Source organism: Euphorbia lathyris, chromosome 2 (assembly GCF_963576675.1).
Source record: "Euphorbia lathyris chromosome 2, ddEupLath1.1, whole genome shotgun sequence".
Lineage (NCBI taxonomy): Eukaryota > Viridiplantae > Streptophyta > Magnoliopsida > Malpighiales > Euphorbiaceae > Euphorbia > Euphorbia lathyris.
This window is the reverse complement of record NC_088911.1, coordinates 26,584,656-26,612,443: the sequence shown is the minus strand read 5'-3', so window position 1 is coordinate 26,612,443 and position 27,788 is coordinate 26,584,656. Positions and strand designations below refer to the sequence as shown.

Genomic DNA, 27,788 nt, shown 5'->3' with positions numbered 1-27,788 from the left:
GGTTTGTAAACGAGCAGAGCTTGAGCAGACCAAAGCTCAGCTCGAAAGCTCGTGAGCAAACTCGATTAGAGGTTCGTGAACAAGTTCATGAACAAGCTCGTGAAAAAGCTCGATAAAAGCTCGTAAATAATGCAAATTATATTTATATAAAATATGATTTACACACAATAAAAATGATAATTTAAATTTAGTACAAATGGTGATGTTAGGCCCAAAACAATTAAAATAAAAGAGTAGCCCATCATAAAAAATTATCAGGGACCTAATTTAGTACAAATGGTTTAATTTTAGATATCATTAACAGGGTTTACGATTTCAACTTTCTCATCCTCATATCATATACGACCTAACCATGCCGCCTCCCTCTCCACGCCGTCGTCGCCTCCGCCTCCGCCTCCCTCTCCACGCCGTCGCCGCCCCTGCCTCATCTCTTTCATGATGTCGTCGAGCTCCCTCTAATTTCATCATCTCCTCTGTCCTTCCTCCATTTTCGGTTAGTAATTTCTGGTAACTTGTTTGCTTTTATTTATGGTTTGCTTTTGATTTCTGCTTTTGTTTTGTGGTTTGCTTGATTTTTGCTTTTGTTTGTGGTCTTTTTGTCTGGGTAAATAGGTTCCTGATACTGCCTCTGTTTTTCTTTAACTATTTCAATGAAAAAAATCCCAAAATAATTGATTTGCAAATAACTATTGTTTTATTGAGCACATCTGATTTTGTTGCATCAGGTATAAAAGGGTTTGAGTTGTGTTGTTCTTCAATATTTTGCTATATCTAATTTTCTTATTTTATGAGCTTGAGTTGTGTTGTTAACAGAGGCCGTTTTGCCTTTTGAAGTGAGATTTATGTTCATTAATGTTTTCTATTTAAACTCTTCATTAGTAAATGAGATTTATGTTCATATTACTTCTCCCTGGTTTTACATTCATTAATGTTTTCTACTTAAACTCTTCATTAGTAAATTTGCAGAGAAATAAATCTGAAATATGATCTTTTGAAGAGAATTTGATCAATTATGCAGCTTTGGTAGTTGTAACTATGTAACTATGAACTGTTGTACTAAATAATAGATATGCACGATCGGATAAAAACAGAATACTTGATTTCTGCCTTCTTTTTTTAAAGGGAAATTTGTACCTATTTGGTTAATTAATTTGTGGTTATTTCCTTTCTTTGTAGGGCATTATATGGCTAATTCGGAGCAACTTTCTTCCACTCCTTTAGAAGAAAACATCGATGAAGAAAATCCGGATTTAGAAACCCCGATTGGATCCCCAGCTGAGATTGAGCAAGAAGTAAATCCTTTTGATAAAAAGAAAAGGAAAAAAACATCGCCCGTCTGGGAGGAGTTTAAAGAAGTCAAGTCTCCTAATGGGACTACACGATACGAGTGTATTCATTGCAAAACACGGCTGGCCAAAATGAAGTCCGGTGCCACTACTAATTTCATTCGGCATTTGAAGGGTTGTACATTAAGACAAATCAAATTGAAAGGGCAGAAGCAATTATGTGTGACAACCACTGCTGGCATATCAGAGAGTGTTAATACGGTGGAGAATTTGGTCTATGATTTCTCTAAGGTTAGAGAAGCTTTCTCTCACATGATTGTTGGGCATGAGATTCCTTTTAATTTTGCTGAATATGAGTTGTTTCATTACTTTATGAAAACAAATACTCCTAATTGGGAAAAAATTAGCAGAAATACTTTGAGAGATGATTGTTTTAGTACTTATGAGTTACACAAAAAGAAAATTAGGGATCTTTTGAGTAGTGCCAATAGAGTGAGTATAACTACAGATTTATGGACATCTGGTCAGAATATTGGATATATGGTTGTCAATTGTCATTTTGTGGATTATACTTTGAGATTGCAGAAACGTATTTTGAATTTTATTGATGTTCCTTCACCACATACGGGTATTGTGCTTTCTGATGTTCTGTATAAATGTTTGGTTGCTTGGGGCATTGAAAAAAAGATATGGACAATTACAGTGGATAATGCTAGCAATAATGATGCTTGTGTGAATTATTTGAAACAGACTTTGAAATTTGTTGATAGTCTTCCTTTTGATGGAAAGTTTTTTCATGTGAGGTGTTGTGCACATATATTGAATATTCTTATGCAAGATGGTATGTCAGAAATTGGAGAAACAATTAAGAATGTGCGTGCAAGTGTGAAATATATTGGTAGTGCTGTTTCTCGTCTTCAACTTTTTGGTGAGACTGTTAGTCAATTGAAAAAGCCTAAGAGGAAGCTTATTCTTGATGTTAGTACAAGGTGGAGTGCTACATATGCCATGTTAGTTGTTGCATTAGGTTATAAGGATGTGTTTTCTCGTTATGCTCAAAGAGATGTAGCTTATCATACTTTGCCTTCTGAAAATGATTGGGAAAAGGCTAGATATGTGTGTGATTTTCTGGAGGAGTTTGAAGTGGTAACTAATGTAATCTCAGGAACTGATTACCCTACTTCTAATTTATTTCTTCCTGAACTATACCATATAAAAAAGGTATTGGATGATGCTACTTTGAGTGAAAATAGTTGTATGGTAGGAATGGCTTTGAGGATGAAAATTAAGTTTGATAAGTATTGGGGTAAGTGTAATTTGTTAATCTCACTTGCAGCCATTATGGACCCTAGAAACAAAATTAGATTCATTGAATTTGCTTTTGGTAAGGTATACTCTAGCGTTGATGCAATGAAGCACATGAATGAGGTGATTGAGAACTTGCATAGTCTTTTTGAAGAATACATTTCATCTTATAAAGCAAAAATTATGGAGAACCAATCCCAAAATGAAAGTCAATCACAATCTTCCACTTTAAGACTTGGGAAAGGTAGATCTAGAGGTAGGGCACAATTTGATAGTCATATGAGAGATGTTGAAACTCTTCCAACTGAAAAGTCCGAGTTAGCTGTCTATTTAGAGGAAAGAAACCATGTGCACAATGATGAGATAGACCCTCCATTTGATGCTTTGAGTTGGTGGAGAGATCAAAGTTTGAAGTTTCCTATTTTGTCAATAATGGCTTGTAATATTTTATCAATTCCAATCACAACTGTAGCATCTGAATCAGCTTTTAGTGCCGGAGGTAGAGTTATTTCAAATCATCGTGCATCTTTGGGCACCGACACAGTGGAAATGTTGATGTGTAGTAGTGATTGGGTTAGAGCAGGGTTGGGTATCACATAAAGTAATTACAGGTAGTTAATGTTAAATTGAGCATTCGTCACTCCTGATAGATAAGAGATATATCCATGGGCCTCTTGTGGAAGAATTAATTGGAAATCCTTGCAAGGTGATAAGGTTAAGAGTAGAAATGAAGATTTCACTTAACCTATCTATTCAGAGTTAATTCTACCTGAACAAGTAAAATAGACGTCTCATTATATGTAACTTGACATATTCCATAGTTACGGATTCATCTAAGAATATAGCTGATGAAGAATCGAATTATACTAGACCTAATACTGAAAGATAAACGTTAGAATCAACCTGACTTCTTATCGCTCTAGGGGAATGTGACGATTCTGATAAAACAGTCTGCGCACTCATTCCGTTATATGTTTAGGATTAAATTAGTTTGGTTAAATTAATTTAAATAAACATATACGGCTAGCTGCGGTAAGAACCTAATATGTCACATATAGAATTAAGACCGGAGGATGGAATGATAATTTAAAAGGGAGACATAAGGGGGACCGAAATTCATAGTGTATTAATTAGGATTATTTGATTGATTTATTTAGATAAATATAATTAGGTTATATTTATAGTTAAATCAATTAAAGGGATAATGTTAATTAGATAGTATACTGTGATTATATATCTATATTATTATCCTAACCTAATTAATTATCCTAATGAGATTAGGATAATATTTATTAAATATATATTATATTAGATATAAGATAATGTTTGATGAATACAATTATTATCTAAATAGAATATCTAAGTTGTTTAGGATTCTAATTTACTAAACCTAATTGAATTGGGATTCAATTAATTGAACACTATAAATAGACCCCCCTACCATGTGAATTTCGGCTAAGCATATAATAGGAATATGATTTCCTCTCGTCTCTCATTCGACTAAATTATTCACTCCGTTCCATTCATTTCTTAATTCGTGTGGATACCGTTAGAGGCAATCTATACTTGATTGCTATTTAGTTGATTACTAACTTTTGGTTTTGGTTTTTGATTGTGTTTGTGATTGGCGTGACATCCACGTGGGCACTTCGTTTGAAACGGTAGATAGTTCATCAACCAAATGTACTTTTGTTTAATCACTCTTTATATGAAATAACGATTAACGAATCTTGGAAAAGAGAAATAGATAAAAATTTATAGTTCCGTTGTGTCTAGACTTGTCTAAGTTCACTTCAATTAATGATTGTGGTTTTCTATTTCACTTTTTCTATTTTATGGTCAACATGTGTATGTAATTTTTTTAGTCTTAAGAGTCCTCCATTTTTATACATGTTGATGAACTGTAGGATTTTTTAGAAATATGCTTTAAGAACATAAGACATTAGTTTTAGAACATATGCCAAACAAAATTATATTGGAGTATATGGTATATATTTTATAGCATGTGTTCTAAAAAGTTAAGTAAGATGTTCTAAATACATATGCTCTAAATTTTATAGCATGTGTTTTAAAAAAATTTATGCATGTACTCTAGTGACTTTTTAGAAATATGTTTTAAGAACATAAAACATTAGTTTTAGAATATTAGAAATTAGTTTTAGAACATAGGACATTAGTTGTAGAATATAAGACATTCATTTTAGAACATATGCATAATAGAACTATGTTGGAGTATATGTTTTATATTTTAAGGGATTTTATATTAGGCACCCAGTGTTCTACCTCAAAAGAAGACATTCCATTTAAAATTAGACATGCGTATCCCACTCATCAATTAAAAAACATTTTTTATTAGCCTTTTATTCAGGGTCAAAGTTCTTCACTTGCACTTTCCTGAGTTGATGTTCTTCATTAGCAGATCATCACTACCGCTTAAATTAATTCCATGATTTAATTGAAATTAGACATAAAAATCAATTAAGTTGATCAACTAAAGAAATTACCTATCAAAATCTTGTTAAATGTTACCTTCATCTAATGCTCTCCATATCTAGCCTTTCTATCTTTTGAAAATGTTATATAAATGTAGGAGACGAGTTTAAAAGACTATTGCACTAGCTAGATCACCAAGATTTTCGTATTATGAGAAAGATGGAGTAATTTTCTAGTTACCTGAATCAATGTTTTTTAACCAGAGTTACAGTTTCAGTCATCAGAATTTAGGTTATACGTGATGGAAAGGTGTGAAGCAACAATCGAAATTGATGAACAACGATGATGATGATCTGTTGGTGAAGAACGACAACTCAAAAGGCACGACATCTGGAGAACTTCGACTGCGCAAACAACAGGTTTTTTTTATTGAAATGATTAAAAAAGGTTTTTAATTGATGAGTAGGATACACATGTCTAATTTTAAATGGAAGGTCTTCTTTTGAGGTGGAACACTGGGTGCCTAATATAAAATACCATATTTTATAGTCTGTGTTCTAAAAAGTTAAGTAGAATATTCCAAATAATGTTTCATATGTTTTATATGTTACCATCTGTGTTTTAAAAAGTTTTATTCATGAACTCTAGTTTTTTTTTTTTAGAAATATGCTTTAAGAACATAAAACATTAGTTTTAGAATATAGGACATTAGTTATAGAATATAAGACATTCGTTTTAGAACATATGCATAATAGAACTATGCTGAAGTATATGTTCTATATTTTCTAGCATGTGTTCTAAGAAGTTAAGTAGAATGTTCTAAATAATGTTACATGTGTTCTATATGTTACAACCAGTATTCTAAAAAGTTTTATGCATGACATTGAAATGGATAGAATCCAGAATATGAGCAACACCATGAAGGATTCAGAATTTGTTGCAAGTCCAATTGTTGATCAGTCATTGCTGAATGAGATCAATACAAAATATGAGGAGGAACAATATAAAGATCCTAAACAAATTGAAGAGCAACAACCTAAAGATGTTGAAGAAATTGAAGAGGAAAAGGAAGATGCTGAAGAAAATGAAGAAGAAGAGGAAGATGATGAAGAAAGTGAAGAGGAAAAAGGAAGAGAAAGATTGTACCAATAAACCAATAAAAATGAAGAAAGAAAAAAAGCTAACAAAAGTGGATGCTAGAAGAGGAAAAAAGCTTGTTTGTCAAAAGCTTATCAATTAACGATAACCCATTTTTCTTGCTTTAAGACTCGACACACCATATCTCAAATCCAATAAGTTGTTCTCATTTTTAGAGATTGAGAGGCTAGTCATTTCATTCTCCATTAGGTGAAAGCAGTGGACAACACAAACAATATAATAACAAACTAAAACACTACACTTCCACGAAAGGGAGACAGTCACACTCTTACACAAGAGAGACTTAGGATTTTTAATTAAACTCTTTTTTTTTGTTCTTTTAATTTCCTTAATTCTCGATTTTAGATTTTAAAAAATTTCCTCCTTTTTATTTATCGTAATTTCCTTAGGAAATTTATAGAGAAATTCAGCTTAAAAAAATTTATCTATAATTATGTCAGACTAAGTAAATTATTATTTTTTATATATTTTAAGATTCAAGATATAGTTTTTATGATTTATGATTTATGAATTAAATATACTTTAAATGTGATATATAGAAAATAGTAATATATTAGTAATATGATTTAATCGTAATTTATAATTAATTTATGATTTTTATGCAAAGAGCTCAATTTCCTCCCATAGAAAAGCTTATTAAAGTTTGAGATATTATTTCATAGAAAAAAGTAGAGGAAATTACAGAGAAAACCACATGAAAAATATATATTTATGTCAAATCTTATTTTGAAATTTTGTCATTAGGGAAGCTATTAATAACTAATTATTTTAAAGAATTTTAAAAGATTGTAGTTACCTTTTACTTTATGACATTTCTAAAATAAAAATGAACATATCTGATATAATACAAATAAAAATTATCGATTTAATTAAAATCAAAATATTATCATTAGTGATGTTTATGTAAAAAGCCCAAAAAGTAAGGAAGGCCCAATATATAAAAGCCTAATAAGATAAGTATGGATTGGTATTAGGCCCATGAAATTGGAGTCTAAACTAGCGTATGCAAGAAGAGACACACAGGCAGGCAGCCCTAAAATTGAAACTCTTCAAATTCTCAATTGGTTCGTTTTCGTTCCTCAGTCTCATTTCCATTTTTCATTTTGGTTGTCAATTTCTCATTTATTTTCGTAAAGTTCAATCTCAGATTTCCCTCCCATCTCTCAAAACCTAGAACCGCATTTCCAAACCCTAGAACAGACTCGGACGCTCCAGTAGATGGACCTGACTCCAGATTCTCTCTCTCAATGCTTCCTTCACTCTCTCTCTCCTGCTCCGGAACCACGTCGTGCTGCCGAAGATAAACTCACTGAATTCGCTGACCGAGCTAATTACGCTCTCACTGTTCTCCGCTTGGTGGCGGAACCTTCTGTTGATGAGCAGATTCGTCATGCTGCTGCTGTTAACTTCAAGAATCATCTCCGTTCGCGTTGGGCTCCATCGCCGGAATCTTCCTTCACTCCCATCGTTGATGAGGAAAAACATCAGATCAAAGGCTTAATCGTTACTCTCATGCTATCGTCTACTCCTCGCATACAGTCACAACTGACTGAATCGCTTTCTCTCATTGGCAAACATGATTTCCCCAAGTCATGGCCCACTTTGCTGCCGGAGCTCGTTGCCAACCTTAATACTGCTTTGTGCAATAATGATTACACTTCCGTTAACGGCATTCTTGGTACGGCTAATTCTATCTTCAAAAAATTTCGTTATCAGTACAAAACCAATGATCTCTTACTCGATTTGAAGTATTGTCTAGATAACTTTTGTGCTCCGTTATTAGACGTTTTCCTTAAGACTGCAGCTTTAATAGACTCCGCGGTTAGTTCAGGTGGTGGCTCCCCTGCTACCCTGAAGCCAATATTCGAGTCTCAGAGGTTATGTTGTAGGATTTTTTACTCGCTGAATTTTCAAGAGTTGCCTGAGTTTTTTGAGGATAATATGGACAAATGGATGGTTGAGTTTAAGAAATATCTTACCACTAGCTATCCTTCCCTAGAGAGCAGCTCAGATGGTCTAACGGTTATTGATAATCTCAGGGCTGCTGTGTGTGAGAATATTAGTCTTTACATGGAGAAGAATGAGGAGGAGTTCAAGGGTTATGTGGAAGGTTTTGCCTTGGCTATTTGGACTTTGTTGGGGAATGTATCTCAGTCTTCTAGCCGTGACAGGTTAGCTGTTACTGCAATTAAGTTTTTGACTACGGTTAGTACTAGTGTGCAACATACTCTGTTTGCAAATGCTGGGGTTATCCCACAGATTTGTCAAAGTATTGTGATCCCTAACGTGCGGTTGAGAGATGATGATGAAGAGCTCTTTGAAATGAATTACATTGAGTTTATTAGGAGGGATATGGAGGGGAGTGATCTTGATACGAGGAGGAGAATTGCATGTGAATTGCTTAAAGGGATAGCTACAAATTATAGGATGCAAGTAACAGAATTAGTTGCTGTTCAGGTACAAAACTTGTTGAGCTCATATGCTGCAAATCCTGTATCAAATTGGAAGGACAAGGATTGTGCAATTTATCTGGTTGTTTCTCTTGCAACTAAAAAGGCAGGGGGTGCTTCTGTTTCCACTGATCTTGTTGATGTTCAGAACTTTTTCACACAAGTGATATTACCTGAGTTGCAGAGTCAGGATGTTAATGGGTTTCCATTGCTTAAAGCTGGTGCTCTCAAGTTCCTTACGGTATTTAGGACCCTGATACCAAAACCGCTTGCAGTTCAGTTGCTGCCAGATTTAGTTCGGTTTCTTGGCGCAGAGTCAAATGTAGTTCATTCTTATGCTGCAAGTTGTATAGAGAAAATGTTGCTGGTCAAGGATGAAGGGGGACGACCACGGTATACTTCAGCAGATGTAGCTCCTTTTGTTCAAGTTCTGATGAATAATTTGTTTAATGCATTGAAGTTTCCGGAATCTGAGGAGAATCAATACATTATGAAATGTATTATGCGGGTCCTTGGAGTGGCAGAAATATCACCTGAGATTGCTGCACCTTGCATTGCTGGATTGACCTCAATTCTCAATGAAGTTTGCAAGAATCCTAAGAATCCAATTTTTAACCACTATCTCTTTGAATCGGTAGCTATTCTTGTAAGGCGTGCATGTGAAAGGGACATCTCTCTTGTACCGGCATTTGAAACAAGCTTATTTCCCAGCCTTGAGATGATTTTGGTAAATGAAGTGACTGAATTTTTGCCATATGCATTCCAGCTCTTGGCACAGCTTGTTGAGTTGAGGAGACCACCAATCTCATCCAATTACATACAAATTTTTACACTTCTCCTGATTCCTGAGACATGGAAAAGAAATTCAAATGTCCCAGCCCTTGTGCGGTTGCTTCAAGCTTTCCTTCAAAAAATACCTCACGAGCTCAACCAAGAGGGGAGGCTCGGGCAGGTGCTTGGTATATTCAACAAGCTAGTAGCCTCCCCAAGCACTGATGAGCAAGGCTTCTATGTGCTAAACACTGTGATTGAAAATCTTGAATATGGTGTTGTTGCAACCTACATGGTTCATATATGGAGTGCTCTATTTACACGCCTGCAAAATAAGCGAACAGTGAAGTTTATCAAGTCTATGTTGATTTTTATGTCACTCTTTTTGGTCAAGCATGGCCCTGGAAACCTTGTAGATACAATGAATAATGTTCAACCTAATATTTTTTTGATGATTTTGGAGCAACTTTGGATTCCCAACCTTAAGCTTATTACTGGAGTGATTGAGGTTAAATTAGCCGCAGTTGCCTCTACTAGACTTATCTGTGAATCTCCTGCTCTTTTGGATGCTGCAGCTGCTAGGCATTGGGGGAAAACACTGGATAGCATTGTTACCCTTCTCTCGCGACCAGAGGAAGATAGAGTCGAAGAGGAACAAGAAATGCCAGATATTACAGAAAATGTGGGTTATACTGCAACCTTTGTGAATCTTTACAATGCTGGGAAAAAGGAAGAGGACCCTCTTAGGGACATTAAGGACCCAAAACAATTTCTAGTTGTTTCACTGGCTAATCTTTCTGCACGTTCACCTGGGAGGTTTCTGCAGATAATCAGTGAAAATCTTGAGCCAGCAAATCAATCAGCACTGCTACAGCTTTGCAACACTTACAGTTGCCGTATTGTTTGAGTAAGTAGCATTATAAGGAACTTTCTTAACTTTTTATGATGTCTTTTGTTTTTGTGGTAGTGTTTTATGTCATATGAGATCTGTTTTGTAAAACAGATCATCTATTGTGGTACCGGCTTAGAACTTCATAAATTAGTGTGAGCATGTCAATCTGACCGATGCTTTTTGGTTACTTAACACTTTCTGTTCGATTTATGAAAGCTTGGGACAGGATAACTGAATTGCCTATTTTAACTGAGCACCTTCTACATTTGAATAACCAATATGATCTTGGTATAGCTTTTCTTTAGTGCATGTAGAATGTGTGGTGGAAGCACCCTGGACCTTTATATTTCAAGTGTGTTTTGTTGTAATTTGCAATAACAAAAGATTGTTTATACCGATTTCCCCCTGATCCTGAATCAGAGAGGGAGGAGGAGCTATTGGCATCTGCATGCTTCTTGTGGTCACTCTTTACTCTATAATTCTGATATTGCAGAGTAGATTGTAGTACTTGTGCATCTTATGAATCAATCTAGATGTTTATGATCTATGGCAAGGCTAGATTTTTTTTTTGCTTGGTACTCTGAAATCCCAGTGTCAACTTTTGAGGTTAGGTGACATTGAAAATGGGAAAACAGCTGTAACTAGGCATTCTGAAGTATAAAGTGAGTAACTAGTATGCAGCTGAAACAATGAATTTTGGCATAGCTGGCAAATTAGTATTTTTAAATTGTATTTTGCATGGTTCTATTGAAGATAGCATGTTAATTCAGCTGAATCACTTGGTCAATATCTCTAAAATAATTCACAAGTTACATGATTCTGGTGCATGCTGTTGCAAGAATAAAGAGTATATCTTTTCCACTTTGATTCTTCTTCTTGTGTTTCTGATTCTGCTACTGCTGCTTCTTACAGAGTTGAGAAACTTCACGAGCTGTATGATAGTGCACTTTTACTTGGTTGCCATCCTATGGTAACTGTAATTTGTCCTCTGCTTGTGAGCTTTTTTGTTTGCTTTGTGTTCTCAAACTTGACAATTTGTTAGATGTACAAGAAGGGTTTTAGGTTATTTGTCACCCTTTTAGAGGTTACTTTTACTTGTAACTGGTTCCCTTTCGCCCTCTTCTCCTTGTCATGTCAGTGACGCTTCTCATGTTCGCAAATAGGATGTTGGTTTCCAAATTGCCGTAATTAGTTCCATTCACATTTGGAATTAAAGTCCCATCCACATTTGTGAAGAGCGAGAAACATGGTGTTCAATTAGTGCATAATCCCAAAGAAACCCAGAGAGAGTTCTTGTGTTCATTCCTCCATTATACTTATATCTGACTTTTATGTATATGATTAAGATTCGTGTTGCATATGTTTAGAATTCAGATATTCCATTATACTGTTGATGATTTCTATGAAACACATTTATATGCCTTGTCCATTCAATTATGGTCACAACTGCACATGACATCTTACCATCTTTTCGTTCTCTGTTAATCCCATTCTTCTTTTTTTCAGAATCTTGTATGGGAAATGAGTTTTGTTTTGACGGATAATTTCACATTGCTCTTGTGGGAAGACGGCATGTTTGGTATTGGTCCATGTATCCGAGTCAATTGAGCATATCTTTTGCTACATCCTGGAGTCTTGGAGCAGCAACGGTGTGACAACTACTGCGGTAGCTCGGATGTGAGTTGTGAAGAGTCGATGAGTCTGGTTATGCATGCATTTTTCTTGGGTAAACATACTTGTATTATTGTGATCATTTAAAGTGTAGTGTAAGTGTTGCAGTTCATTGAGCTCATGTGAACAGGGGGAGAATTGGTTCAGTTAATGTGTAAGGGTCCTTATCTGCAAAAAGGTTTGCTTTTGCCTGCGTGATATTGCTGACTTATAGATATAATATGTCCAAGTGGTGTTCCATTTGATAAAGTGAAATTAAATCATCCAAATATGAGATTTGTAGATTTAATGGTGGTTGACTAAAATTTACTTGTACATCATATGCCCTTTTGAATCTGTTCCGTCAATGCATAGTGGGCCTCAAGCCTTCGTTTTCAAGCTTCGAAACAATGGATATTTGCAGGTTACTTGTGACTACGTGTCATGGTCAGAAATTAAAGGTTCAAATCGCACATGACCTTATATTATGGTTGCTGCTCCTTAAGCTTGGGCTTGGGCTTGGGCTTGGGCTTGGGCTTGGGCTTGGGACTCAACACGTGTCTAAAATTAATGCAATATAAAAGCTTCATCCACTGGAGTACCATGAAAATTAAATACAGTTCATGAGATATGTCTAGGCAAAAAGCATTTGAAGTCCCTGATCTCTTAAGGGAAGACGAAACAACAATTAGCAATCCGCGTCTTCCGTCTGCTATGAGAGATCATACTAGTCAATCCGTTTTAGGATTTCATTTGATTGAAAAGTTAGTTGCAAAAGACCTTCTGAAAGGCTCTTTATGGGCTTAAAGGATTAACATGGCTAAGGAAAGGCTAATGGAAAAGCAAGAAAAGAAAAGGAAAACGGTCTCAACCTGACCTTGCCTGGGCTACTAGAGTCAAGCTTTTTTTTTTGTGTGTGGATGGAGCTGTTGATTTTTATTTCAACACGTTAAATTTTTTAATTTTCTTTGGTAACATCACATTAAGTTTATAATAACTAGAAAAAGATAGTTTTGAATATAAAACTCATTTAATAGTGTTATTTATGTCATTTGCATTTTAAACTTGGACTTCTAACAATATTGTTCTTTTAACTTTGATTTATCTATAAAAAAACTGTACATTTTGTTTATTTTAAATTATAAAAAAAAATTGAGCAAAAGTGAAATATTATATTTTTAAAAAAAAATTAAATTAGATATTTATAGTTACTAGTTTGACAAATAAGGGTTTAATATCATCAAAAACAAAATGATAGAACAGCAAAATACAAATTATTGATTTGATTGGATTAATTGAAAGCAAGAATTGAAGCAGAATAAAAGATTAGGTAGCCAATTGACGACAAAGGCAGGCAAGGCAGAGAGAGGTGCAGCGTGTAAGGTATCATAAATGCACAGTATAGTAAGAAGGAAGTGGGCCTTGTAAGGTATCGTCTCCTTAATCCTTGGTCCTTGAGACATGTCTATGTTGTCATCTGCCTGCCTGCCTGCAACCCCAAATAATAAAATGGAATCCGAGACAGACTTCAATGGTCCCCCTAATATCTCCTTAGCCTTTTTTTTACTCCCTTACTTTCTTGACCATTTCTTATTTTCCCTTGTTCATTATACTTTACCTAAAACTTTCAAAAAAAAAATGTAGTATTTTTATTCACAGAAAAAGGGTTTACATAAGTACCCGGGAGTGTTAATTTTTGATAACATGATATGTTGACTTAATGATAATCAATCAAACAAAACCACGCAAATAAGATTTTATATACAAGTGACAAAATTACAAGGCAGAGGGAGAGATTTTCCAAATCTGCCAATTAATTAGGGACAAAAGTAGGCGAATACTTAATATGCAGGCTACCAATTATAATATTAAGTACATAATAAATACGTTAATATCCACCCAAAGTTGCTACTCTGCCTGACTTCCACTATACCAATTTGATTATAAATATAGTTTGTGGACTTAAATTAATTCCATAGACGTTTAAAGCATATTGCTTTATGCAAAGAAGAGTCCTTTATAATGTTAAAATTGAGCAATTAGGACCCTACCATGGAATTAAGGGAAAATGTGAATAGGTATCCCCCCCTTACCACTAATATGGATTCTCCAATAAGTCTGAAAAAGGGCAATCATTTAGTTAGTATGTGTTTGGGGTTAGTTTGTATGGTGTTTGCCTTATTTGGCCAATCCAATCCTCTGCCACTCTAATTTCATTACATAACACCAACAATAAATAGTACTAGTATGTAATCTTCAATCATGCTTTTGCCTCCTCCACTCATTCTAAGATTAGACATCTCCTTCTTCTTTTTAGGCAAAAAGTATCTCTAATCATTCTTTTAAATCTCTAACCCTTTTTTCCCAATATATTAAGAATAGTTGCGGACATCTAATTTGGTTAAAAGAACGTTAATCGTTTCATCTGTATCTGGAACACTTTCTTGTGAGAACCCTTTCTTAGGTGAGAACCACTAAAAACACTGCTGCCAAGGGGGTTCAAACCTGGGACCCTTAGTTTACACTCCATGTTACTTACCACTAAGCTAATTATTTTGCGTGTGTAATGTGTGCCGCGCGGATTAATATACCACACTGTAGCTTTCATTGTTTAATATTTTACGCATGCACTTATTAATATTGATTAAATATGCATAATAATGAATTATTAATAGAAAAAAAAGAAATGTGCATAATAATGAATTATTAATAGAAAAAAATTCAAAAACATGCTCTAATTTTTTATTTATTTAATTCCTCCATATTTTTGTAATTTATGTTTTAAAATGTTAAGGACGATGTTCTAAATATTGTTACATGTGTTCTTAACTTTATAATTTGTGTTCTAAAAATTAAGTATAATGTTTAAAAAAACAGTAAATATATGGACCATTTTTGCATTTGTTCTATAATATAATTTATAACTCATATTCTAAATAACATAACGTATGTTCTAAAAAACATAACGTATGTTCTAAAGTTTATAGTTTGTGGTCCAAAAATTAAGTATAATGTTCTAAAAAATCAGTAGATATCTGGATTGTTTTTTCATTTGTTCCAAAAATATAATTTATAACTCATGTTCGAAAAAGCATAACACATATTCTAAAAAACATAACGTATGTTCTAAAAAACATAACGTATGTTCTAAAGTTTGTAGTTTGTGTTCCAAAAATTAAGTATAATGTTCTAAAAAAATCAGTAGATATCTGGATTGTTTTTTCATTTGTTCAAAAAATATAATTTATAACTCATGTTCGAAAAAACATAACACATGAAAAAACATAACGTATGTTCTAAAGTTTGTAGTTTGTATTCCAAAAATTAAGTATAATGTTCTAAAAAAATCAGTAGATATTTGGATCGTTTTTTCATTTGTTCCAAAAATATAATTTATAACTCATGTTCGAAAAAACATAACACATGTTCTAAAAAACATAACGTATGTTCTAAAAAATATGTCGTACGTTCTAAACTTCATAGTTCGTGTTTTAAAAGTTAAAATATATGTTGTTTCAAAAAAAAGTTAAATTATATGTTATAACGTATGTTTAAAAAAATATAATGAATTTATATAACATAAATTACAAAATATAAAGGAATTAAATAAATAAGAAATTGGAGCATGTTTTTGAATTTTTTTTTAATAATTCATTATTATGCACATTTCTTTTTTTTTTTCTATTAATAATTCATTATTATGCATATTTAATCAATATTAATAAGTGCATGCGTCAAATATTAACAATGAAAGCTATAGTGCGATGGTATATTAATCAGCGCGGCACATATTACACAAGAAAAGTAGTTTGCTCAGTGGTAAGTAAGATGGAGTGTAAATTAAGGGTCCAAAGGTCAACCCCCCATGATGGCAGCAACGTTTTTTTTTAATTTTTAGCCTCAAAACTACGTAGTTTTAGTGGTTCTCACCTAAGAAAGTGTTCTCATCTAAGGGAGGGTTCTCACTTGACCCCTCCCCTATATATATATATATTATTTTTTAATTGTTAAAAATGTAAATTCATAATGCATATTAAATAAATAACAGACTGTTAACTGGTTTTATGTTCAAAACTGACTAATATGGTTATCATGGGTTTAATAGGACTAAAAATAAAAGATTATAAACTTAACAAGTTGAAATGAAAGAATAAGGACTCGATCTATATATTCCACGTGATATGGGTTGTCGTGTTATGTGATCTATATACTCTACGTGATTATATATCGGATAAATGGAACCCATGGTCCCTCACGTTTAACCATTACTTTCATTATGAACTTTAAAATTGAACATTATGTCCCCTGAACTTTGCACTTTATTAACATGATGCTCCTTTTACCGTTTCCCAAGTTAAAATTACTAATGACGACCTCAGAATGAATAAGTCCAAGTATTAAAGTTGTTTAGAATAATATTTCCCATGAAACCACAATTTTCAATTTTTCAAATCGTCATTTTCGATGCTTTCTCTCTCTAAACAATCATTTTGTCCTTGTTAACCAAATAGCGTTCAAAATGACATCAAAACTCAAAACCTCAAGAATTAAAGTTGTTTAAAATATCATTTCCATCAACTCTACATTGAAGAGGGTGGTTATCTGCTATTAGAGTGAGTGGTAATCTTGTTCAACAGTAAAAATGGTCATCACTAAATCACAATGTTTTGTTCTGAAGTTCATGAGAAATAAGGAAAGTAAAAATTAAAAGGCTATGGGTGTAATTTATCCATTATATATGATACAAATGCATTAAAAAGGACAATTGTGCTAAATGGATAGTGTCAAGTGAATAATTTTGCAAATCATGTTAAAAATTGACAATAGTAAGTTAATCCACTAAAAGATCAGAATGATTTCAATTTAGAGCCTCAAAATTCTTTTTTAAAGGGGTTATTTTGCTTTCTTTGTTTCTCTAAAAATCAGATTTGTAGATAGAAAGAGGGAAAGGAAAAGGTTAAAAGAAGTAAGATGTCCATAATTTGATGATTGTCTATCTATAAATTTGTTTTGTGTTTAAATAAATGAAAGAGGCCCACTCCAACATAGTCCATTATAAGTGTTGAATGGCAGCTTCCAATTTGGGTACAACTCTTTTTCTTATTGCTAATAATAATAATAACATTACACCAATGGATCTCAAGATTCTTTACCTAAGTATTTGGATCTCATAACTATGCCTTCTTTTTACTTTGGAAGCCAATTATGTCCTCCTTTATTAACCCTTAAAATTAGCTATAAACTATACACCCATTCAACACCTATGCTATGACCTCAAACTGAGATTTTCATTAATTCTTTACCCTTTATACCCTCTACATACATAATGCATATATGTACATATTTGTAGTTTTGTGAATGGGAAAGAGAATACTATACCTACCCATTGGATACTTGCCTATTAAAGGTTCGAGGAATCAAGAAGAACGCATAATAAATTTATGGAAAATGCTAGAATTTTAAAAGGGTTGCTAGCTGGACTGAGGGAGAGGGCAACTAATTTTAAAGAGTTTCACTGAAGAAGCCCCACATCCAGAAACCTCCCATAGTTCCTCCAGTACTTCCTCTCTCAATCCTAAAGAATAGTTCGAAAAAGTATCAAGAGTAAAGAAAGAAGCACTTGAACCCTCGATGGAGACCTCAATTAAAGAGTTCTCTAAATCCGATGAATGATAAGATTTAAAGTACTATGCTAAGATTTTACACAATTTGTTGTCTCAGTGTTAGCCAGTTCATGTCGTACTTAAATACAAGATTCAGTTAAGAAGTAGATTTAATTAAAAGGGCAATTAATTTAGCATTCCATGTATGATAAATAGTTTTGTATGCTTAAGATTTGAGTTTTATTGTTGTACATATTGTATCTAGTCGAGACTCAGTTTTATCTTGAGAAATATTGTTGTCAATGGAACATGCGACATAAATAAGCCTCCACAAGTAATCAAATGTATATTTAACCGTAGAATGTGAGACTTGAGCTTTGCATACATCCGAATTTATTCAGTTAAAATTCTTTTATTGAGAGAGTCATCTGTAGTTTGCTAATGTTAGAATTTGTATTATTACCGCCATTCGATATCACATGTTTACTCTTAAGAGCAAGATGATAGAGGCATATGATTACCCATTTCTCTTAAAAAGAACCAACCGGTCTCAATTAAATATCCAACACTATAGTAAGTCCACTTGAGCTCAACCTTTCTTAATAACCACTAGATTGTTTTTCCTTAGCATATTCAAATTACGTGTTCAAAGAAAAGTGTTGTGCTAAGAAAGTTGTACTTTATGGTTTCTGCATGCCTTAAAAAGAAAAAGGAAATAGATATAATAAATAAATAAAAGCATAAGGTAGAAATTTTTCTCTTATGGTATTAATTTGTCAAAATCATAGATGACATGTGTTTTAATTTCCTTGTAATGAAAAGATTAGTTTCACACAACATGTGCTAAATTGTTACATGGAAAGCCTGTGTGGACTATGATTGATTAAAGCGGTTATGTGAGTAAATTGTTTGCCTATTGTTATGTTAAAGATACAAACCGTGCAAACTGAGTTTGGAGTTGTACTTAGGTAGCCATATCTAGCCTTAATATTTTCTACTCCTATCTAACTACCCTGAGTCCATTACAACCAAATTGAAAGATCTCTTGATTGTCCTTAGGATTATAACAAAGCAATGGAGTCTTGACAGCCTCGCAAGCTTAAGAGTGTTAAACAATAGATAACATTTAAACACTACAAATACTTTGAGTAATTGAGAGATCACCTCGTGAGGCGTTGTGATTAAGTAAGGCTACATGCTACCTTATGTGACATGCTAACATGATAGCAATATTAATCAAATAAAACTCGGTCTACTCCATCCATCTAAAAGTAAAAATACACCTTATAAACCTGTCATTGATGTTGTTTCTTCAATTGTGCAATATTGTGTTAATTTGTCTTTCCAATTGAATTACTTGTGCAACTTGTCTTTTGATGGTCTTGACTCAATGAAGGACACTTTTGCTTGAGGATAAGCAAAGTTCTAATTTGCAAAATTTGTTGTGCATTAATTATATACATAAATTATCCCTTAATAAGCTTTTATTATACCAATTTTAGCACTGATGACAATATTCTTACCCAATTTTACCGTAAAAATATCAAACGAGGCAATTTGGAGGACTTCCATCAACTTAAGGGACTAATCAGAGAACTACTAGGAGATCGCTCGACAGTTGTGCAGAACGTACTGAGGAAGAAAATAGAATATTTGTGATACCACTTTTTTATGGTATCATTGTAATAGTGTAGACAATCATACAATATTTTAATAATTAGCATTTTAACTTTTTTCTTAAAGCATCCCTTAGCCCGGAAGAATATATATTTTACTATTTTTGGGTGCTACTACAGACGTTACATCAGGAAGAATTATTTTAATTTTAATATTACCTTTTTCATTTTCTATCATCATCTTCATCGTTTTTACAAGTTTCATTTTCTACAAATATTACTCGTATGAGTTAGAGAGACTTATCATCCATGGCTTTGATCAATAAAGTCATGTGTGAGTAGTCTTTTATGCAGATTGATGTAGTGAACGATACAACCAGGCTCTGCAACATAAGATTAAGCATTTGGGTAATTTCCATTTAAAGGTTTTTTATATCTTGATTATTTGAGATTTTGGTTGAAACAAGATCTAACTATTGTGCATTGGACTTAGAACTAAGCATGCGTATAGTTATATTTAAAACAAATTTGAGATGCATGAGAGTGTGACGAAGAACTTCCCATATCTCGTTTGTCAGTCGATCCTCAGGGCACAAATTTTTTTAAGGATAATTTTATGAGTTTAACGCTGCTATGGAATATGCTTAATACAAATAACTTCGGTTAAGTATATTAGTAGTTAAGAATCCTCGAGTTAGAACCAACCAATAGAATATTTATTGGGTGAAGATATAACTGATCCTATATGTAAACATGAAATCCATTTGCGAGATTTGATGTTACATGACTATTGCGAGCCTTAAACACAACCAGTGTAGTTTTTATAAGTATTATTACCATAATTATGGATTACATGATAGATCTAGTTGTTATCGTTTATTATGTTTGTTACCATTAGAATTTATACCTCTAAACTCTGTGCTTTGAATAGTGACCATGTTTGTTTTTGTTCTAACATATCTTTGTAGATATAGGCTTGATGCTTCTCCAGCCCCCTTAACTTGTCCAAATTGATCATTTTACCCCTCCAACTCATCGAATGTCCTATTTACCCCCTTAACTCCATAAAAATGGTATTTCTCACCCCCTTAACTTGTCCAAATTTGTCATTTTACCCCTTCTCAACTCATCGAATATCCCATTTACCCCATTAACTCCATAAAAGTGGTATTTTCTCAACACTTGTGATCTTATTTACCCTCTTAACTCCATAAAAATGATATTTCTTATCCCTTTATAGTAGTAAAAAAAGTTGAAAAGAGAAAGAACGAATAAAAAATACAAATAACAAGAACATTAATATAAACAAGTTAAGTACATTATATGTAGGGATAATGTACCAAAATAGGCCTATGATTTTTAAGAAAGTACCAATTTAGATTCCACTTACAAAATAGCATAAATATAGGTTTAACGTTTTAAAAAAGTTATCAATTTAGGCTTCGATAACGGATTGTAAGGGGTGAAAAATACCACTTTTATAGAGTTAAGGGGGTAAATAGAACATTCTATAAGTTGGGGGGATAAACGGACAAGTTGAGGAGGTGAGAAATACCACTTTTATGGAGTTAAGGGGTAAATAGGACATTCGATGAGTTGAGGAGGTAAAATGACCAATTTGGACAAGTTAAGGGGGCTGGGAAAGCATTAGGCCTTGTAGATATGATAACTCGGTATTACTATCACTATATTACTTTAGCGACTAGTATACTTGTCAATAGTGCATTTGACGCGTAAAAATAATGCACTTTGATTTTTTTATATATTTTTTTCATATCAAACTAAACCGAAATACTTACACCTAAATTTATAATCGATTCTGAATTGATTTTTTAAATCGAACTAGAAAAACTAAATGATTCAGTTCGATAATACGGTTTTAACTGAATAACTCATGCTAAATCGGTGCATGAATGTATCTATACATAAAAAAAATTATGAACATTCTGAATCTAAATGGAAGAGGGAGTCCACTAGTAAGAAGAAGTGTGTATATATGATTAAGAAAATCATCAATGATTGATTTGGCATGTGGTAACATGAATTCCAACCTTAATATAACCTTAGTTATCATTCCCGAGGTACTAAGATAAGTGTAATTAAATCAAATGTTAATATTGAACAATATATAGTGGGTTAGGGGGTGGGAGTGCCCTAAAATAATACTACCCTTTTATTTGAAGGTGTAATTAAGGAACATAAACTGAAATGGTCTCCACATGGGGTGAGCATTGAAAATAAGTTGCCCCACCAATCATCATTTTTCTCTTTTTCTTATTATAAAAAATTTCAAAAATTTCCAATTCATTTTATGTTCCTAAACAAGGGCACATCTCTCTCTCTTAATCACCTTGTTTAACTTTAGCATCACCATTCACCAATCATATCTTTATTTTCTTTTTTAAATAATCCAAAGCAATGGGGATGGAACAATCAGAAGATTCTATCTAGGTACCTCTACTTTTTTTTTTATAATTCATAATTAAAATTAAAACTTTATAATAAACCAAATAAAACCTTGATTAGTTAAATATGATATGTAGAATATTTATTTGATGCCCAAATAAGATAAATGTATACAATAATTTAAATTATATGTCTTGTTTGTTAATAATATGAATTAGGATCTAATCTCTGATCTCTAATCCTAAAAGAATCTATAGATATCTTTTGCTTAATTGACTCAGTATATTTGATAATAAAGTGATGTTTTATTCTTAATGTATATATATTACTATTATTATTAGGATATTTCAGACTTATGGACTTGACTCTTGATAATTGCCAAAAGTCATTTTAATTTTGGAATTATTGTAATTAACTCCAAATATATATGTATAATATTCTTTCATTAAATTATATTTGAAGCATTTAACTTATGTGTATATATCATAAATCAATTAACTTTATTTATCCTCACTTGTTATATATTGATACGAATAAATTTGAGAATAGTATGCTGACGTCAAGATTCTCCTTATACTTGAGGTAAGACAGAAAATGAGATTGAGGAAGGACGGAGATCGACAAGTCCGTTCTGATGATAAAGTTAGTAGAGTATAAGAAATGTGAGTGCTAAGAAATTGAGTATAAATTGCAGAGAATGTGTGTATGTACTTTAGTTGTGTAACATCTCATTCAATTCATAGAGTGTTGAGGGTAAATCTGGAAGTAGGTTAAAGTGTGTGGTTCGTCATCGGCACGTGTCGACCTTTGAATGGTGAACGTCTGTTATAATGAGGATAGTTTGGGTCTTACCAAAACTTTCTTTCTTGATTTTGGTCGTGGGATTAGCGTCCTATTCCCGAGTGATTTCATAAATTTTCTCTTATTGGTCCACGTGCCGTCGAAGTTTGCACATTCTAGTTTAGTTTGATTGGAGGCTTTTCTTGCGACACATGTTCTCTCTTCTTATGATGAAAACATGTATGCAACTCATTATATTTGCCTGATATCATATCCTCCCCCTCTAGTTTTCGAAGTTCTTTATATCTTCATTTGTCAATAAGGCTAAACAATTAAATTTTGACTAAGGTCTGATGATAATCGAAGTAGAAACTAAGCCTTATGAATGTTCAAACGTGACGTCTTTAATCTTAACACCCACATTTCCATTCATGAAGCATAGAATGCTAGTTTTGTCTCACTAATTAGGATTTGGGGTAGTTTAATTTAGAAACCTAAATCTTCACCTTAACCAGTCTCCTAGATAACGACTAAAGACCTAGTACATTAAATACTTGCAACATAAGTCATGTAGATTTGGTACCTGGACTTCCCAAATTATTACTTGATAACGACATGATACACTTGTGCCTAAGTCAGTCTTTTGAGCATTAGCTCGAGGCGCATCAAACTTGTAGTAGTAAGTTCCCTCAAGTGTGATGAAGCTGGTTTTTCCATGTCATCATTGGCCATGGGTATCTGGTGGCATCCGGTTGCCACATCTAGTAAGGAATAAATGGTGTAGCCTATCGTTGAGTCAATCAACATATCTATGCAGGGTAGTGGATATGATTCATTCGGACAAGCTTTATTGAGGCCTATGAAGTTAACAGATAGCGCCCACTTTCCATTGCCCTTTTTTACTAACACTATATTGGCTAACCATAGGGCATAGTCTATTGCTTTGATGTGGCCATATTTTATTAGCTTATCAACTTGTGCCTTGATTACTTTCTTCCTCTCGGGTCTGTGTTTGTGGTTCCTCTTCTTTTTCCTTACTAGCTCGACATTCGGGTATACATCCAGTGTGTGAACCATGAAATCTAGAAAAATCTCGGCGACATTAGTTGGGCACCACACAAAGGCTTTAATGTTTATTTTTGTTGTTTCCACCATATCTGTTTTCATTATTGGTGGAAGCTCTACTGTAATTTTAACCGACTTTCACTCAACTAACCATACTATTTCTATTTCCCTACTAGTTATTATCATTCTCTATGTTCTTTTAGAATTTAGGAATGAGTGGGTTTCATTTGAAGCGAGATCGTACATATCTCCTTGGAAATCACCTGATTTCCCTACACAATTGTCATTCCTTTTTCTATAGGGATCATTCATGCTAGATGGTATTGATAAGGCTCCGACTGATTTTGACAACAAAGGATGCCATATAATGACATTTTACGCCAAGGCCATATCTACGACTAGGAATTCTGCTTTCATCTTCCACTTTGGATGGTTATCTCCCACTTCTACTTTAAGCTTGATGTTGGCGACTAGAGGGACTATATGGTCATTGATTCTTACAAGAGGAGATACAATGGGAATCGACATACCCGACTTTAAGTGCAACGATTCATAAGCTTTTGTGGGTCTTGATGTTTACTAAGCTACCTATGTCAATGAATACCCTTCAAACAATAAAGTTTTTAATGGGTACTTCAATAACCAATGTGTCCTCATGTGACTGTTTGGACATATTTTTTAATTTAGCAAGTGATAATTCTCAGTTGGATCCATTCAACCTCTCCCTGTCTTCATGAGCCATTTTTCTCCTTATTGACATGTCTCCCTAAGTCCACTGATAATCACATTGATCACTCAATATGAAGCATCTTGATTTTGTTTGCTTCGAGGTGGGTGTCTTTGGTGATTTTTTTAGAAAGCGATCATCTCTGCCATTTTAACGAACTCGATTGCCAATTGTCTGCAATCTTTTATATCGTGTCCTTCACTTTTGTGCAACTCATATTATGTTGTATTTCTCCAGCATCCTGAATGTTTGAGCTTTAGATGGTAGTCAATATGTTGTTTGTTCTTCTCAACCCAGTAGGGGTCTGATGCGCCTCCGATCAAACGCTCGATTGAGGCTCACTAAGGGATAAGTGTACCCCGTCGTTATCAAGTAATAATTTGGACAAGTCCAGGTATCGAATCCACATGATTTACTCCTGTAAGTATCGAGCTACTCGGTTTCTAGTGTTATCTAGGCTTTGGGGGGGTTTGAGATTGAGTTTTGTTTATATTAATCTACTCTTAGCTAAGTTATTCTACTCCTAAGTGATCTTTCAACAATGTAATTACCCGAAGGGATATGGAATGATACGATAATGATGAACACAACCTGTCTAAACAATTAATTATTAATCTAATCTAAGTCACTTGTGTCCGAGGCGATTAACCCTACTTATCCTTCTATGGTTCCTAGCGTGTCATTCCCTTGTAAGGCCGAAGCTAGCTCTAAGGCTCAGTAATTTGGGCTTAATCTTCTATAGGATCGTCAATCCTATAGGCTTTGACTAGGTCTTATTCAGCTTGCAATATGTGCCAAGTAAATATTCGGATATATGAATGAGTTAAACCAATCAGACAAAGCGTAAGACAAAGAATTAAACAGACAAATCAATTGAATAAAACAAGAATTTTATTAACATAAAAGTTGGAGAAAATTGTCACGAAGATACAATGAGCCTAAGATTCATAGACTGGATCAGAGGCAAACAGAATCTAAAAGAGAAAGAAAATCCCTTTCAGGGAACCTGCCTACCAATGCAGGCGTCTTCTTAGGACTTAAAGATGGAATCTTGAATAATCCTCGGTGGAAGTGGAGCTTGAAGGTTCTTCAATGGTGGATGGAGGAGAGTGAGAGGATTCTTCAAGGTGGAAAGCTATGGTTTTTACAAAGATGAAAGATAATCTAATTTACAATAGAAAGGTCATATTTATAGTTGTGTTTGAGTCCCAATACTGATCAGATTTGTTTCATGTTGCAAGTGGCGAAGTAGGAACGCAATCGTGGAGTTATGGGGCCAGGAATCAGTCAAAATACTGATTCCCGAGGCGCAGCTCGGCGCGAGCTAGCCCCTGAAGGTCAGCTTATCGCACTAGTAGTGCCAGCTCGCTGAGTTGGCCTATAATTCCAGTTCGATGAGTGGCAAATGCCCAAACGCACCGAGCGACTGTTGGGGGACCCCGAGATGTGATTTTTGCCCGAAATTGTTCATGTTTTGACCTGTACATGCACTAAAACTCCAAACGACGTTAGTTTAAAGGCTAAATTGAACCATCGATCGCTAGATTTGAATAAAAACTCTGTTTGGTGTGACTATTGGTGGATCATTTAGCCAAAATAAATAATTGAAAGTTATCATACGTGCTATTTTGGTAGTATTTACCCAAAAACGATCAGAAAACGACCTCAAACTACAAAAGTAAATAAAACATATAAAAAATCTAATTAATACGCACACATGCATAAAAATATGAGAATTGCTCGCTTTTTGAAGGAAAACTAAATTAAACCTTCCTAAAAACCGTACCTAAAGATAAGGTTTTTTTACCCCTATCAGGGGCCTCCTTGTTTAGAGCTTTGCCATGTCCTTCTTATGTCCTATGTAGATTCAGAGTCATTAGAATACCTTCGCGGCCTGTGTTTTCTTGGAGGAGTGAAGGAAATTAGGGCTAAGGTATAGCATCGGAAATATAAAAATTTTAGCCTATTTCCTTTTAACCATAGGATCCGTTAATCGTTATTTCATATAAAGAGGGATAAGAAGGAATACCTTTCGATGAACAATCTACCGTTGTTAAAGAAGTGCCCATAATTCTTCTTCGAGGTTCCAACCGCAAAGTAGAATACGGTGAGGTTAAGATAAAATCAACCCTTATGAGATGCAACCAAATTAGATTGCCTCTAATTAACCAACACAAGATCAAGGAGAAAGAGGGATGAATAAGATTAATCAATCGATGGAATGCCGTATGAATTCTTGTCCACGAACTAGGGGATGGGAATTCTTTTTCTCTCTCTAATTAGCAATTTCGAAAATCACTATATGGGGGAGGGATATGCTTAGTCGAAATTCCTATAGGGAGGGGGTATATATAGTTGCTTGTATCTAAACCCTAGTTAGATAGGAATAGGTTACTTAATAGGAATCCAATTCGGAATAGGATTCCTAATTATTATCTCACTATATATCTAATATATTTAGGATAACAATAAATAACCTAATTGGATAATAATAGGAGTATATTAATCTAATTAAAACTCCTAATTTAATTATCTCTTAATTAATTTAATTCATAATCCTAATCAAATTAGGATTAATGGAATAAAATTAATTCCTTATTTCTATATATAAATTTCGGCCCCCTCCATATATTTGGGCCTTACTGGGCTCAATTGGGCTTCCATCTATTAATCATATCCATCTCTCTTTTGGTTCCAAGTCTTATATGTGATCCATTAGGTCCTTACTACTTCTGGCCGTATGCAACTATTAAATTAATTTCTTCAAGAATTATATTTAATCCTTGCATAACAGAATGATGTACTGAGTATGTTATAGGCAAGTCTGTAATCATTCCCCCAGAGTCCGTTAAGAAGACAGGTTGATTTTGTCGTTAACCCTTCCGTATTAGTTACGGTATAATACGATCCTTTATCAACTACATCCTTGAACTGAATCTTATGACTATGGGTAATGTCAAGTCACATATAGCGAGACGTTCGTTTTACTTGTTCTTGGCCGAGTCAACTCAAAAAGATAGGTTAAGTGAAATCTATATTTCTACTCTTAAGCTATCACCTTGCAAGGGTTTAGAGTCGAGTCTTCCACAAGCGATCCTTGGATGTATCTCCCATTAATCGGGAGTGATAAATGCTCAATCCAATGTATAACTACCCTGAAATTACTTCCTGTGACACCCAACCTTTGCAGTTCACACCCCAAAGTCATCTCTGTTAAGGATCGTGGGACCGCAGGATCAAAGTCTCACATTCAGTAATTCAGGATGACCAATTAACATTCTTTTGAGTCTAAGGATTAGTTATACCTAGTAATACCAATGAGATGAAAAGTTGACAAGGATGAATCTACCCATCATGTTATCTCAAGTCGGATCCCCAATCCTAATGAACAACGTTTCACCGGATCTATGTAACTGTCCAGATATCTATATATATGAAGCTTGTGAGATCAGCTTTCTGTCGGACAGAAGACATTGTTACATACAAGTCTCAACTGTGATATATCAATCCTAAACATATCACTTGACTTGGGGTGGTTTTAAGTTTATTAGTTTATTATAAAGTTTTGTCTCACTTCATGCTTGTATGAACACTTTATAATCACTTTAAACAAACTTACGGATTTCCTTTTATTAGACTTTATTTA

At 33.8% G+C, this 27,788-nt stretch overlaps 2 protein-coding genes across 3 annotated transcripts; both read left to right on the top strand.

Moving 5' to 3' along the window:
• Positions 1–307: 307 nt before the first annotated feature.
• On the top strand, positions 308–6,547 carry LOC136220320 (zinc finger BED domain-containing protein RICESLEEPER 2-like). 2 transcript variants are annotated; one of them, XR_010684477.1, is made up of 3 exons: positions 308–493; positions 1,177–5,443; positions 5,921–6,547. XR_010684477.1 is itself a non-coding variant. In XM_066008130.1 (2 exons), exon 2 carries the CDS (start codon positions 1,185–1,187, stop codon positions 3,189–3,191), a length of 2,007 nt encoding a protein of 668 aa, XP_065864202.1. In that variant the 5' UTR covers positions 308–493; positions 1,177–1,184; the 3' UTR covers positions 3,192–6,547. The 2 variants fall into 2 exon arrangements, 1 of the variants encoding a protein (XP_065864202.1); XM_066008130.1 differs by having other exon boundaries at positions 1,177–6,547.
• Positions 6,548–7,202: 655 nt separating this feature from the next.
• On the top strand, positions 7,203–12,237 carry LOC136217502 (exportin-2). Its single transcript, XM_066004094.1, has 2 exons — positions 7,203–10,310; positions 11,802–12,237. Exon 1 carries the CDS (start codon positions 7,401–7,403, stop codon positions 10,308–10,310), a length of 2,910 nt encoding a protein of 969 aa, XP_065860166.1. The 5' UTR covers positions 7,203–7,400; the 3' UTR covers positions 11,802–12,237.
• Positions 12,238–27,788: the final 15,551 nt, after the last annotated feature.